Source organism: Poecilia mexicana, unplaced genomic scaffold (assembly GCF_051168715.1).
Source record: "Poecilia mexicana isolate PSO_F unplaced genomic scaffold, ASM5116871v1 scaffold_12, whole genome shotgun sequence".
NCBI classification, from domain to species: Eukaryota; Metazoa; Chordata; class Actinopteri; order Cyprinodontiformes; family Poeciliidae; genus Poecilia; species Poecilia mexicana.
In genome coordinates this window covers 2,742,528-2,759,028 of record NW_028263381.1, presented here as the reverse complement: position 1 = coordinate 2,759,028, position 16,501 = coordinate 2,742,528, and the positions used below count along the sequence as shown (strand labels likewise).

Here is a 16,501-nt window from a genome sequence, read left to right as displayed (position 1 = left end):
AAAATAATCTGACAATCTAAGCTTCCCCGTTTAGTTGTTAGCTTCAAGCACAACCACTCCCCTGATACACTTTTAAATGATTAGTAACGCTTTACTACACTTTCTGATGCAGTCAAGTTCTTCTTCAATAAACACTCCAATATCTTTCATTATGTTGATTTGAAAGATGGGAAACTGTCCGTTTGTTACATGTTTCTGTATTTTCATTGGTTGATTCCAGGAGGCAGTAAAGAAATCTGGTGGGGCGACAATTATCATTTGTTCTCGCCAAATAGGAAAGCTAAACCTATATATATATATATATATATATATATATATATATATATATATATATCGAAAAGTTCTGTAAACATATATATATATATATATATATATATATGACAATCTAAGCTTGTCATATATATATGTCATATATATATATATATATATATATATATATACATTTATATATATATATATATATATATATATATATATATATACATTATATATATATATATATATATATATATATATATATATATATATATATATATATATATATATATATATATATATATATATATATATATATATATATATATATATATATATATATTTATATATAACATGTGAAAACAGCACAAAGTCATTCAATGGCCATGTTCACGCGGTATGTGACTGACTATTGACCAGAGGGACCATAACGTGAGTCTGATCCTCAGGCCATTGATTAATTCATTTTCCCCATTTTCAGAGTTATCTATGACAATGTACCAGGACCACAGTAGAAAAAAAAAGTCAATTTTTGCCCCCCAAAAGTTTTGAGATTAATCTCAGAAATGTTCTACAAAAAAAGGACTGGGAATGTTGTGAGTTTAAAAAGTCAAAAATTTACTAGAAAAAAAATCCTAAAAGGTTTTTTAACTTTTGAAACTCAGAAATTTCCAAGTTTTTTTCAACAAAATTTCTGACATCAACCTCAAACTTTCTGAGATTTTTGGTGGAACTGTACTCCTTTTTTTTCTGCCTACAATCGCCCTAATACCCTGTGGTAGTTTTCACTTCTACTTCCACTGTTCCAGCTAATCCATGTATTCCTCAGGTTGCCTAAAACCAGCCACGTTTCTACCGTTACTCTCCTGTTTGGTAGAATTTGCTCAGCAGCTTGTTATCCCAGACGATTATTGAAACTTATCCTCTCTGTTAGTGGGGAAACAGATCTTCAGATTCACTCCCAGAACTAGTACAGTGTCACCCTTCTTTGCATCAACCGTTTAGAATAAACAGAACAAATGGGGAGGAGAAAAAAAAAACAGGCCAAGATGTGGCCTTTGACACAGAAAGCTGGGATCTGCCAAACACCTCAGAAGATGGCCCTTTGATGCTGAATGGATTCCTCTATGCAGATCAAGGCGCTGATGGCGCCTAATAATCATTGATCTCCATTGCCGGCAGTCTCCAGCAGTTGCCCGCCCCGTCTGTAACACAGTCAGTTAAGGCCTCTACCTTCGTCCCATTGATCCCTATCAACCTCATCAAAGGCTCCCTGGGCTTTGATGGGGGCCAGCGAGACCGGTCCCAGTGGATGAGCAGGCACTGCGACTCCCTTCATCAGATGGGGCTGGATGGAGCGGGGCATTTAAATATTAGGCAGTGATTGCAGGGCTGGAGAACCGGCTGGCTGGGGAACACCTCCAATTACCCCAGCTGATAGCGGAGAGACCCTGCAGTCACTTTGGTTAAATGGTCCTTCATCATGGAAGCTAGCTGTTGTAGTCTGATGACAAGCTAATCTGTACATAGCTGAAATATTCAGTTTTTGTTCAGAATTTGATGGATTATTTCTGTAGTGAGTTTGTTTCTCAGAAATTGGAAAAACCCAGTAAAATGTACTGAGTCATATTTATTTATTCAATGTCTTGCAGTCTTTTAATCTGATAACTGAGTTAGTGAAGTAATTTCTTGAAACAAAGCTATAACAGTTTGAGATTTTGCCTCCCTTAAGGGGGCAGTGTTATGTAAAATTGAACTTTACATCATGTTATAATGTTATTCAATCATCAGAAACTTACCTGGATTGTTGTCTTGATTGTTTCATGCATGTCTGCATAAAGCAATAATCTCCACGGCAACAATTCAGCTGTGTAGAACACCTGTGTGGACCTAGCTCCGCTCCTCGAGATGCAGCTTATCCTCTGCGCTGCATTTTCCAAGCTTATAAAGCATTCCTCTACCTTGACTCCCCTACTGAGCTCCTTCAGACTAGCCAGCAGCAATTAGCAAACATCTGGTGGGACTGCACACCTGCTGAGCTCATTATAGGAGCTACTTCTCAGTCCAACAGTGGTAAAAGGGTCAGTAGAGGAGCCATGTTGTGATGACTTCCTGAAGGCGGAGTTTCACAAAGAGCAGGAATTTCTTAAAGGGACAGAGGCCCAATTTCAAGGTGTTGAATTACAAAGTCAAATTTCATTTAAGTCATATTTGTTATAGCATTTTTTTAACAACTGCAGTTAACATAGTTGTTTGAATGTGCTATGAAATTGAACTGTATGCCTGGAAAACACATAATACTGCCCCTTTAAGATTTTAAGACCAATAAACAAACAAACAAAAAAACATTTTTAGCAGAAATATGACCTTAATGAAAGCATGTTTATTACCTGCTTTACAGTTGCTAATTAATCTGACAAACAAGCCTCATTGAAAGGCAGATTTAAATTTATTGAACTGAGTTATGATCTTGGTGTACTTCATAGACATAAAATAAATGTATATTTACTCTAACTTCATCTGCTTGGCATCAGAGAGATGGGGGCTGATCTTAGTCACCTTTTGTTCACACATTCAGAGTCAAAGACAGTCACATGCAACGTCTGGTCCAGGAACATCGAAGGAAAGTGTTTTTTAAACCGGTTCTCTCCCTGGTCCAGCCTGCCACCACCAAGGTCACCATTCCTACAGCCGCAGAGGGACGTTGGACCTGCCTCTGCAGACCGGTCCATGCATGAGGAAGTGTGTGGACCCAGAGGAGATGGAGGTGTGAGGAGTGACGCCACCTTTGATGTCAAACCGGTATTTAGAGGATAATGAGGCTGTTAGAAAGAGCAGAAGGAAACGCCTGCTAGTTCACACTCACGCCAAAAAACACGCTCTCAGGAAACTGAGGAACTGACAGAAGTCTGCTGGAAGAAACCCGGTGAAAGCTGGTAGCAAAACATTAAGACAGCGCTGTCCGAAACGTGGCCCGGGAGCCACTCTAGTCCCTCCAAAATGAAATAAAAAAAGGATACAAATCTGACTCATCCAGGAGAGGTGGCTGATGCAGATAAAGGACTTTTTAAAATCTTTAATCAGCTGATTTGGGTGCAAAAAAAATGTTACAGCAAAACAGCTTTTTCATGTCAAATTGCTTGCTAGCAGGGTACATGGAAGCTAGATATGTTGGAACCTACGTTGCCACCTGTTGAGCTCATCACACTGACTGTTTGTCCCACTGTAAACCAGATGATGGCTTAGAGCTTCTACATGTTTGCTGGACAGTTCAGGTGCTGCAAAAGCAGCTGTTAGTTCTTAGAGATGTAATGAAAAATGCTGCTTTAGGTTAGAAAGGTTGCATCACTAAAAAAATCTCCACAGAGCCATCTAAAGCTACATTAATGTGAGTTACAACATTTAATGTTCCTTTGGGGTCAATAAAGTATTTTTAAAATAGCTAAAATGACCCTCATGACCATCATATGTATACCCTCTGATCAACTCAAATGTAAAAACACATAAAAAAAATACTTGGTTTACATTTAATTAAAGTGAATGCTAGAGTTATCAGTAACTGTAGGACTAATGATGTGATATTATTCAATAACCCTTTTTGCTGCTTAATTATTGAATAAAAGCTCAACAACTAAAATATTTATTATCTTAGTGTTATTCAGGTTATTCAACCATCAGATTGGTGCAAATTGCTATTTTAGCCACTATTGTTATTCAGTTTTCAAGTGTTTCAAGGAACTTGTTTAGAAATGTGGACTGTGGACACTGACATTGGCACTCTGACCGCTCTCCACCGTCTCTCTGTGGCCGATGGAGACGCTGTGGTTTTCTCTGACTGGACACCGCTTCCTGTTTGTCCTGCCGACAGCTTGAAGATGGACAAGCATCTCTCAAAGCGATCGATGTTGGAGGGGGGCCGGCCCGGACCCTCGCTACACTCCAAGTAGGAGTTCCTGGTGGTCTTCTGATACAACAGCAGGCCCTGTTCATGGAGAGAGGCAGACAGCATCAGGCTCATGTCTGGAAATCTAAGTTGTTGTAGAAATGTATTCATTTCAAACAAGAAGCAGGAAAAGGTTTTATTTAGATGAGAGGAAACCTAAAATGTTTGATGCTTTTCCTGGACTTGCTGATGATCCCGAGTCAGGATCCATAATGCATCAAGTTCAGGGGTGGCTCTAACAGGAATGCAGTCCTGGGCAAGCCCTGCCCCCCAAACAATTAAATTCATGCAGTTATCAGTTTGTTTGTTTTATTCCAAGTGAAAGCAGGTAACCTAGACTCCAAGCAAACTTGGTCATAGAAGATTAGGGCTGTGACTAACGATTACTAATCACAAATAATCAATTAATTGGATAAAACAAATCCTTGCATGTTTAGCTTTGGGATGCTACTTTAGGCTTTAATAGCTTCGCTAACAAGCTAACTCCTTTTAGCACAACTTGAACACAACAGTCTTTTCCAGCCTCCAGTCATATCATTTTTGAAGCAAAAGTTAACACCCTGTGGGCCAAGAGAAGCTTGTGGGTCAGATTTACTAGCCTACCAGAAACATGCAAATACAGATGCTCTGGCCAGAGCCTTTGCTTGTTTAAAAAAATAAAAATAAAAATTGTGTTAACATTTATAGACACACAAAATAAAATGTAATTTTTTTCCACATGTTTTCCAGGGATACCCTTACATGTATGTACATCTGCTTATCTTACATGTTGGAGCAATTTTAATGAAACTCTGTAGAATATTTAATAGAAGTTTGTTAAATTTGTTGTTAATGCGTCATTCAGAGACTACATCCAAATTATGTAGTTAATTTGTCAAATGCAGCAGGCTGACAATATTTGACTTTAATCTGGTGCATGATGCCTCTGAAGAACCAATAGTTTTACTATTAGAATGAACTGTCATGACTGTGTTGTGGTTTCTGTGCAGATAAACTGATAAGAACGGTCCTGAATGGATGTCAGTGTGACACAGGTGTGTTTGTGGGGAGAGTCACTTAACGGAACCCTCCATACACTAAAACTGAGCAAAATGTTAACATTTACATGCATAGCAAGGAAGTGCACCAAAAAAACCCCAAACAACTGAAACCACAAAAAATCCTCGCTTAACAGAACTATGAATGCTTGTTACTCTGCCGAATTGTAGTTTTCAGTTTATTTCTGCAGAAGTAAAGAGGTGAAAAATGGAATATACTAAGATTTTCAGAATTTTTTTGCTGCCCAGATTCAAAGCTATTTACATGTCAGACAGTTCTGTATTATTCTGAGGGATATTTTAGTAAAACTGTAGTTGGATTTAGAATGTTCTGTTCAAACACTTCAGGGAGAGAAAACAGTCAAAGAGCCACAGGATGCTGGGAACTGAAGAGGAATTTGGGAATGTTTACTATAACCACATAATACAATAAAACACAATTCAACTTCGTTTAAAACTAATTACAAAAACAAACACAAAAGAAACAATATATTTGCAAAACATTTTATTAATTTTAAATGAAATAAGTCACTCCACATTTTTAAAAACTAATGCTGCCCATGTTTATGAACATTGATAAAGCTAACATAAAGCATTAGAATTTATATCCTGAGATGATTTAATCTATTATGTCAGACATTTTCATTCTATTGTTTTTCATTTCTATTGGAAAAAAAAAAAAAAACATGATTAAGGTGAGCTGCAAGCCATGCCAGGCTCGTTCTTTTGAGGATGGCATGTTTTAACAGCTTTATAAAAGCAATAAAAGTCTTTTATATTTATTTGTTTCATGATCAGCTGATTGTATGTTAAAGCTCTGAGATCTGAGGCTTCAAACTGTTCAAGTGTAAAATCTCAAGCTGACCAGATAACTACCACATAGTACTGGGGCCATACAGAGAAAAAGAATAAAACACAATTACGAGAATAAAGTTGAAATAATATGACATTAAAGTCATAATGACAAGAGAATAAAATTATATTGCAAAATAAAGTTGAATTCAATGAGAATTAAGAATATGTGAATAAAGCTATAATACGAGAAATGAGTCATATTATGAGTAAAGTTGTAATACTATGACTTTATTCTTGTAATAATTCAACTTTACTCTCATATTATTGTGAGTTTATTCTCATACATTTTTCTTGTAACATTGTGACTTTATCCTTGTAAATTTATGATTTTTTAAACATTTTGTCTCACAATCATGCATCCAGCAGCAGGATCACAGATCATGGAGTATCAGCTGGAGTTTCTCCAGTCGTCAGCAGAGCGCTCCTTGATGCTCCTGCAGGGAGTTTTCAGGCGTTTCTTTCATTTGGAGGAATGAACTCCAGACCAAGGTGAGCAAATATCTCCTCCTCTGAAGAAGCTCTTATATATCGACCCTGCAAACATGATAACTGATTAATTTAGATTGTTTTTCTTTCATGGCAGAAGCAGAGGTCATTGATCCGTTCACCTGTTTGTTGTCGTACAGGGCGTGGCTGCTCAGAGACATGCCTTTCTCATGCCCCGCCCACCGCCGCAGTTCCCTCTCAAACAGCTGTGGAGGAAGTGATGTCGGTCAGAAGGCGAGTAAAGGAGACCCCCGGAGGGCGAGTGACGATGCCCACCTTGGATCCGGTCCAGCCCAGCAGAGCAAAAGCAAACTGGCTGATGGGGGAGACCACCAGGTCCACTCTGACCGCTCTCCACCGTCTCTCTGTGGCCGATGGAGACGCTGTGGTTTCCTCTGACTGGACACCGCTTCCTGTTTGTCCTGCCGACAGCTTGAAGATGGACAAGCATCTCTCAAAGCGATCGATGTTGGAGGGGGGCCGGCCCGGACCCTCGCTACACTCCAAGTAGGAGTTCCTGGTGGTCTTCTGATACAACAGCAGGCCCTGTTCATGGAGAGAGGCAGACAGCATCAGGCTCATGTCTGGAAATCTAAGTTGTTGTAGAAATGTATTCATTTCAAACAAGAAGCAGGAAAAGGTTTTATTTAGATGAGAGGAAACCTAAAATGTTTGATGCTTTTCCTGGACTTGCTGATGATCCCGAGTCAGGATCCATAATGCATCAAGTTCAGGGGTGGCTCTAACAGGAATGCAGTCCTGGGCAAGCCCCGCCCCCCAAACAATTAAATTCATGCAGTTATCAGTTTGTTTGTTTTATTCCAAGTGAAAGCAGGTAACCTAGACTCCAAGCAAACTTGGTCATAGAAGATTAGGGCTGTGACTAACGATTACTAGTCTTAATTACTGCTCTGAGTAAGTTATTCTCTGAGAAAATAGTTGTTGTTTTTTTAAGTCTGTGTACTCCAGTTAATGATTAATCGATTACTGGTGATTATTGTAGAAACTGATTCATCGTTTCAGCATAAATTATTTTCTAGTTCTTGGTCGACCCACCCATTTCCAATACCGCTCTGAATTTCTGCCCGTATAAAAAAATGCCACTGATCACATTTAACAGAATTTGACTGAAAGTCACAATGGATTTAAACATAACGACAATCATTTTAGGCTGTTTGCTTATCAATAAAGCAGCATAAACTAAATCTACAAAACAAACAAAGCAAACATTACTCATTGGCTACAGTAAATAGCAATTATCTGCAATGCAAAGCTAGTAGTTTTATTTTACACCTCTTTATTCGCTCCTGCTATTTTTTTTTTTTGGGAAATTCACAAATTAAAATAACGTCACAGATTAAAAGCACATTTTGGAGATGACATGATACCCGTGACTCCAGCCAGGACACCAGTTTGGGCATCAGTCCCACCTCACTGCCCTCCTCAGGGTGAGTAATCAGGAAGTCAACATCGTGACCCGTTTGCTTCCCCCTGGGAAAAAATCAAAACACACAGTGTTTACATCTCATTTATACGACCGAGTATTTCATTTTTTTAAATTTTATGAATAAAGTCATAATATTACCAGAATAAAACAAAAATACCAGAAGCAAGTCATAAAATTACTCAAGATTGTTTTAATGACAGCAAATACTTTTTTTGTATATCACAATTTACAGCTTTTTTTCTTGTTTTATTATGATGTTATTCTTGTAATATTGTAACTTTATTCTCATATTATGACTTTTTCTCATATAACTTTTTTCTCAGTATATTGCGTTTATTCTTGTAGTACTACGGATTTATTTTCATCTTAAGACCAGCCCTAATACTCCATGGTACATTTATCAGCAAAATGTTAGGACAAAAAACCATGATACCCGCGATCCCGATTGAAGTGCAGATTTCATTTTTGGTTTTTAGGTTGTATTCGATATGAAATTCTCCTGAATGTGTCATCAGATAAAGCTGCTGATTTCAGACCTTCTGAATCCTCCTGTGAGAACGATCTGAGCCTCTGGTGAGACGGAGGCGACGGCTCTTCCCACAATCCCCCTGATGGCTTCAGCCTCCGCCAGGCTGACCAGCTGCTTGATGTCGTCGTAGTGCTCCAGACCTGCAGGACCACAGCATAGAGGGCTGTGGGAAAACATATTTGCCCCCTTGACACGTTTCCTCTGTTTTTGCTTTTATGCCACACTTAAAAAATTAAATATAATTCTAATTATATTTAATTTTTTAAATATAATTTAAAAAATATAATTTTTTAAAATTATATTTTAAAAAATTATATATTTATATATATATATCTCCTTGGTTCTGTTTTTCCACCATTTCTGTTTTTGTTGCACTTCGAATCGTTTTTCTTTGCTATTAGCATTACCTCCTTCACACCTAGTTGCTGATTGCCATCAACTGTTGATTATCCTCTTCCTCAGTGGGCTTACCATTTGTTTTACTTTGCTAGCATTCAATCACTTTTGCTCGTTTTTGCCACAGTCTTGTTGTCTCTTGCACTACTGTCACACCGTCTCCTGGTTTCTATCTGTGGTGGCATATCAAACAATGACTTAATTGGGTCTCAATGAGAAAAAAAATGAAACCTAATTTTGTTAAACATAAATCCTGTCACATGTTGAAGCATGTGTGATGCACACATTATGCACATAGTGTGTATAATGTGATGAAGGATGTAGAACTCAGTGTTCTGCTGGGTCAGGACCAGGTACTGAGTGTTACTTTTGTCACAACATTCCTGTTTGGCTTTTCTTTCATATTTAATTATCAACTGTCGATCTGAAGATGAAAGTCCACTGCTTAATGATCGCTCTGACCCAGATAAATATTAGCCATATTAATCAAAAAGTAAATCCAGCAGGTGAGTAAATCTTCATCAGTGCAGACTGAGCGTCTGCATAGGATAGCATGATGTTTGATGTTATTATTGGAGAATTGCTTTAACATTTGAGCAGCAATTGTTTGACTTTTTATAGCACAATCCAGTAACTATGTTACGTTCAGTTGCTGTTAAATTACTGGATAAACAGCTCTGAAAAAATGAAGAAACCTGAAGCCTGAACCTCCAGGTTTTTCTACCAAACATTGATTTCTAAACTCTTCCTGAGTTAAAACATTAGTATTGTTGTCTCTAAATGAACATGAACTTGTTTTCTTTGCATTATTTGAGGTCTGAAGGCGCTGCATCTTTTTCATTATTTTGACCAATTCTCATTTTCTGCAAATAAATACTAAATTCTTGCTTGGCATTTCAGAAAGATGTCAGTAGTTTATAGAATAAAAGAGCAATATTCATTTTACTCAAAAATATACATATGAAAAAAATCAGAGAAACTGATCATTTTGCAGGGGTCTCTTAATTTTTTCCAGAGCTCTATATTAAATACGACTTAAAAGAAATGTGACATCATAATTTAACGCCTTGAAATGACCAGTTACACCAAGTGTTTGCTAATTGTTGCTGGTTAGTCTGAAGGAGCTGAGAGGGGGAGAGCTGCTCTGTGATGCAAGCTTAGAAGCTCAGAAACTGCAGCTAAGAGGAGGAGCTTTGCCCTCGGGGGTGGGACTAGGTTCACCCATTCATTTTGCACAGCTGAATGGTTGCCATGGAGATTAAAGGATTTCTCAAACCTGCATGAATCAACAATCAAGGCAATGCTGCAGGTATGTTTTTGATGAGGGAATGACGTTATAACATGATATAAACTTCCAAAAAGTAACTTTTACACAATTAAAGTTACTTAAAGTGTGTCAAGTGGTAATAATTTGGAGTCATGTTACATAAGAATATCTCTGAATCTTAATCCTTAATATTCTGTACTCTGGTCTGGGAGTGATGTGAGGACCATTAGAGTTTATTAAATAAGATCTAAGGAATAACAGAACAAATTGAAAACACAAGTAGCTCATCTGCTATGAGAACCAGATCAAGTCAGATATCAGCTGCACTGGATCAAATATAAAACAGGACAAAATTATGTTCACAGTTCCTGAGTGGTAGAAAGTAAAAACCTGCTTGTTGAGCACGGTTGAGCGTTTGCCCCGAGTCTCTCAGTTGCTGCAGGTTGTGGATCCCCTCTCGGATCCATCGGTCCGCGGTCTTTGACCCGACTCCAAAAATACCCGTCAGCACCTGAAGCACAGCAGAAGCTGCATTTACACACCATAAAACGGTTGGTACAGCGTAACTAGTAGAGCTAATTTTGTTGAATGATTACACAAAACTCATACATCACTGTTAAATTGAATTAATGGTTTTCAGCTTCGTGTATTACTCATTTATTTTTAAAAGAACTGCATTACTCAGCTAATTTTATTAGGCTCAAATAATGAAAGCAATGCAAAGGCCCTGTGAAGATAAATTGTTTATCATAATTTTTGCTACTCCTGTTTCAAATAAAGCACCTTTTGGAGGTCTGATCATTCCCCAAAACATTTAAACATCAATAAGCATCGGCAATATTGACTTAAAGTTTTATCTTGATATACATAATATACTTCTTCCAGACACATAAAAAAGCTCCACTTACAAATATTAAATATTATTGCATCTGTAACAAAATCTTTACTTTTGTAAGTGGGCTTTCAGATTTTTCTTGAGGGTCAAAATACGAACCATAATATATACAGCTTTACAAAGAGCTGATAAGAAAACATTAAAATCACAATTGCAGGCTTTTCACAGACATAAGCATGACGTTTTATTTGAAAACAGTTCTTCAGCAGACTAAGTTATCCATCAAAAAGTGCCATTTTCATTTCCATACGCTAACACACCTTTAATGCTTTGAACCGCTCAGACTCCTTAGTGGATTCAACTTCACTTGATGTTCCGTTCTCCAAAATGTCCTGAAAAACAGCAGGAATAAGAGATGGTAAAATCAGTTCTATTCATTTAGAAAGAAATAAAAAGAAATGCATCCACTGACTTTGATTACTCTGAGTGAGTGTCCTCCCAGGCAGGGCAGGCCTGTGAGTTGGGACATATTAGTGACAGCGGAGGGAAGTGCCTTCAACACGGCGGCCGCCCTGCGGAACGCCACGCCTCGGCCGTCCTCGTCGCTCAGCTCTGCGTTTTCAGCCAGAAGCGACAGAGCATCCTGAGACAACAACAACAACAACAAAAAAACACAACACAGCTCTGATGTGACATGGAGATTTCAGGAAACAGTCACATGACCTGAGTTAGCTGAGGACAGGCGCCTACAGTCAGGACAGCGTTGTGGTTTTCCAGGGTGCTCCTCCTCTGACAGGCGTAGCTGGGAACGGTGAAGGGAGTAACCTCAGAGTCATTCACTGCAAACTCCTGAAAAACACACGACCAACATATTAAAGAGGCAGTATTTTGTGTTTCCAGGCAAAAGAGTCCATTTCATAGCACAGTCAGGGAACTGTTACCTACAAATTGTTGTACATAAGAGATACGACTTAAAAGAAATTTGACTTTGCAATTTAACACCTTGAAATTGGGCCTCTGTCTCTTTAAGAAACTCCTGCTCTATTTGAAGTTCCGCCTTCAGGAAGTCCTCACAACATGGCTCCTTTATTGACACTTTAATAAAGTTTTTTTGCCAGTGTTGCTCTGAGAAGTAGCTCCTGTCATGAGCTCAACAGATGGACAGTTCCACCAGGTGTTTGCTAATATAAATAATTTTAATGTTATAGGTAACTGAATTTTTGAAATATTTATTTGTCCAATTTATCTGGACAACATGTTTGCATCAACCTATTGTAATCATTTCTTCCCGTCTGTTACAAGATGACCTAAATAATGCTTTCATCCACAAACTGAGCATTTATGAAAATGTTGTTGCACCTGTAGCTTATGCCTGTCCAGTATCTCCACTGGGTGTCCATCACGCATGCTCTCTGTGTACCAGCTGACGTCCAGCAGGTGGCGCCCTGCCTGCCCTGCTCCCTGAGCCTCCAGCCACATCCTGGCCTCCTGTGCAGTGTTGCTCTCACAGATAACGTGCGTCACGTTTTTACTGTGGGGTGAAAACCGGTTTTCATCTCACAACCACAAACTGGAGACAGGCTGACACAAATTAATGCTTCATTTTAATGTAGAATGATATTTGTGTATGGTTTTCTATTTTATTTGTCAGTAAAAACGTGAAAGGTTTTGAATTTGTTTTAATATTTTGTGTTGTGCCACTAATTGCAGTTGTAAACCTTTAGGGTCCTCCTAAAGGTCCTCATCCTCTCTTTCTTTGCTAAATAATAATAAGTCAGATTGAATTGAGACCTGCTGTGGAGGTCAATTTACAGGTCTTACCACAGATAGTCAATTAGACTTTGACCGCTGTAACTCATAAAACATGCTTTGATGAAAAACGTTTCACTTTTCTGCTAGAAAGTAAAAACCTGCCACTATGGCATACAAAATTGGTTTCCTATGTCACAATAACAAATTTTGCCAGACGATATAATTTGTTCCAGAAATTATTGCAATAAACAATAATATTGTTATCTTTCCGAGTCCATTTTCAATTAGTATATTATTAGTATTAGAATGTTAATAATGACATAATAAAAGTTTGCCCTCTCAAAGACATCGTCACGCATCCATAAAAGCCAGTAAATATCGTTGTGCTGACAAGTTGCAGCTGAAAATATTTTATTCATTTAATTTTATATCAATGTTCTACTTTGTGTTGGTCTATTGAAGTTCGACTAGTCAAAATGTAAAATATGAACACCTTTTCAATGCACTAAATTAGTATAGAAAGTTGTCTATTTTATTTCTTGTCACCGTCAGTGCGTGTTCCCTCACCTGAACAGTTCCTCCACTTGAAATCCTTTCCTCCGTCCGAGTTGAGAGAGAAAAGCTCTTCGACTGGCTCCCATTTTCCTTTCCAATAAGAATAAAATAACTTGAGGGAACTTGTTTGGCTGTGTTGCTGCGCTATTGTGTGTACCAGCGTTCAGAGTGCCCGAGTTGGCGACTTTCCTCCGCTTTAAAGGAACCATTTTTCTTTTACCTGACCCAAAAACCTAAGTTTAATAACTTATTATTTGATAAAAGCGGACATTACGAGCGCGGTTGTCTTGAAATAAACATTTGCAAAAACAAACAAACAAACAAAAACGATAAATAGAACACATGACTGTAGTTTAGTCACTGAGTCTCATAAAATCGACTGTCGCCCCAACATCCCTCCAGCAGGTAGAAATACCCGCAATGTTTCAGAGCAGAGGGGGTAAGCAGATCCAGCTGCGCTTGGAGTGTCGCACCACCGGCGGAGCGTTACCAAAATAGTTCCGACTGGAAACAGCACGCAAAGCCAAACTGTGCCGCGTAAATGTTTTTTCTTTATTTTATCTTTTTGCATTAACAGCATAAGAAATGTGGCATCGATATCAGATATGAACTTGAAGAAAAGTAGAATAGGGTGCTTAAAAAAAACCCACACACATAAGCGGAATAAAAGGAACAAACGAGATTATACATAACTGGTAAAAAACAACAACAACAACAAAAGAAAAATAATAACCAAAATAAATATGTAAATAAAAGTAAAAGAAAATAAATAAATAAATGACAACAACAACAACAACAACAACAACAACAACAATAATAATAATAATAATAATAATAATAATAATAAATGAGTTTCCAATAGCTTCAGTTTGTTTATCATATGATACAGTTACACTTCTTATTTATACATAAGAAGAAGTGACAGAGGTCCTTGTGAAAAGTGGGGAAATATAGTATAAGTTTGGTAGGAAAAGGTTCACTAGCAACAGGAATAATTTCAACCTTGAGAGGATTATTAGGCAAAATGCATTCAGGCTATAGCTGGAGTGAAGGCACCAAGAAGAGTCACTACAGTCACCCAGGCTGAGGAGGAGAGCAACTGGACTGAGAAGACAGTAAAGTTCAAGTTTCATTTAGAAAACCAGATCCCAGACATACAGGCTCACACAAAGGATCAAAAAGTGTTGAAAATATATTAATCATCATATATTTCAGTTTATATGATCACTTTTTTATCGAATTTGTGTAAAATTCTAAGATTTTTTATTTTTATTTTCTGTAGGTCATGCTAAAAATTACAAGAAGGCTTGAAATATTTCATTCTAAGTCTATGTAATATGTGAGTTAAACCCTGGATTTAGGTCCATCCACTTTTTCAATGCCTGCTTAGACCAGCTTCCCTGTCAACACCATAAAAAACACATCCCCACAGCATGATGCTGCCATCATTGGGATAGTGAGATTAAATCTGTGTTTAATCTGAGATTAAATTAAACAAAAGTCTCCAATATTTAATACAGCGTTTGAAGACAATTGGTGGCAGAAAGAAGGGGTCTGAATGCAAATGTGGACCACACTTTTCAGATTTTTAATTGCAAAAATGTTTACAACGTTTTAATTTCGTAAAACCTCAAATTATGGAGTACTTCATGACGGTCTAGGCAAAAATTCCCAGTCAAACAAATCAAAACCTGTGGTTGTAAAATAACAAAATACGACAAAATTTGTATACAAACTTTTCAAAACTAATTTAAAAATACAAAAAGTGTATGAATAAAATCATTAGCATTGTATTTTGGGTCTTAAATATGTAAAAATCTCTCCCTATGTTCTTGTATGATAAAGAACAATTTAAAGCATTTTGAAAGTTTCAGCAGTTGTTTTGACCGAATAGCTCAAAATTATGTTGTTATGTTTCAGAACTTTTTGTCACTCTAACATGCTGGATTTCTAATGTTTAAAATGCCGACTCATAGTGACCCATTGTGTATTTAACACTGGGATTGAATCACAATCTGTCAGTTTCTGTTTCTGTTGCTTTTTGAGAACTGACTGCAGGCTCTTTATGAGACTTAGGATCTGGAAAGTTTAGAGAACCATCGTTTCAACATTTCAGTGATCAGATGTCTGAGCTATGTCATTCTCACTTTTGTCTTGTGATAGAATTTCATCTTCCTGAAATATTCCCAGATCATCTGAATAGTAGGGCTCCCTGTAACTATTGATTATTCATTAATCAATAAATCAGCTAAAAAATGGCACATTCTAAAGATGTTCATTGAACCACCTAAACTTTTTCTGTACAATTAGAAATACATTTAAAAAAGGCAAACCCCTCACCCCACCCCTCAAATAATTCAGTTTCTTTTTTAAATGAGAAAATAATTTATTACCTAAAATATAATAACATGGCATTCCTTTAGTCTATGCTTGATTTGTAGCAAAGGATGTAGATGCAGATAAAAAATATTTGTAGCTTCAACATGTGAAAAGCTTGGCCCTTTCTGCTTGGTTGTACGGTGTTGGGTTTATCTTTTTATTAACCAGTCAACAAGTCAATAGTAGAAAATGCTATATATATATATATATATATATATATATATATATATATATATATATATATATACACTTCTCTCAGAAAATACATTTTTGGGGGGTAAAGGGATGCTGTCAACTGCAGACTTCATTTAATGATTGTAATTACGATTAATCGTATGGATTAATCGTAATTAAATAACGATTAACCATTGATTATTTCAACAATCAAATCATCATGATTAAGCCGATTAACCGTTTCAGACCCTAGTATTACAGGAAAACCTGGAAGAAAACATATTACAAGCTGGAAAAGATTGATATGTTGTTTTTTTTTTTTTTTTTTTTTTTTTTTAAAAAAGGAAAAAGAAAACCAAAAAAATTTAATTCCACTCAATTGTAATTCTGTTACATAAAATACACTGATGTTTATGGTTGTGTAACATGGCAAAATGTGGCGGAAAAAAATATAGTGAAAATGTATTCGGGAGATTATGAAGACATTCTGTTATATTTATAAGACAGACAAGTTTTGTATAGGCCAAATGCAACAGAAACTGGATCGGACTATTTTAGCTTGGTAAAGTGTGACTGAATTTGGTGAGGTGT

The 16,501-nt window shown here is 37.1% G+C and overlaps 1 protein-coding gene across 1 annotated transcript; it reads right to left on the bottom strand.

The window, feature by feature from the left end:
• Positions 1-5,725: 5,725 nt before the first annotated feature.
• polm (polymerase (DNA directed), mu) lies at positions 5,726-14,724 on the bottom strand. Its single transcript, XM_014982581.2, has 11 exons — positions 13,370-14,724; positions 12,410-12,581; positions 11,801-11,899; positions 11,523-11,693; positions 11,371-11,442; positions 10,606-10,726; positions 8,560-8,692; positions 7,965-8,067; positions 6,853-7,122; positions 6,699-6,782; positions 5,726-6,624 (listed from the first exon to the last, which is right to left on the bottom strand). Exons 1-11 carry the CDS (start codon positions 13,564-13,566, stop codon positions 6,538-6,540), a joined length of 1,509 nt encoding a protein of 502 aa, XP_014838067.1. The 5' UTR covers positions 13,567-14,724; the 3' UTR covers positions 5,726-6,537.
• Positions 14,725-16,501: the final 1,777 nt, after the last annotated feature.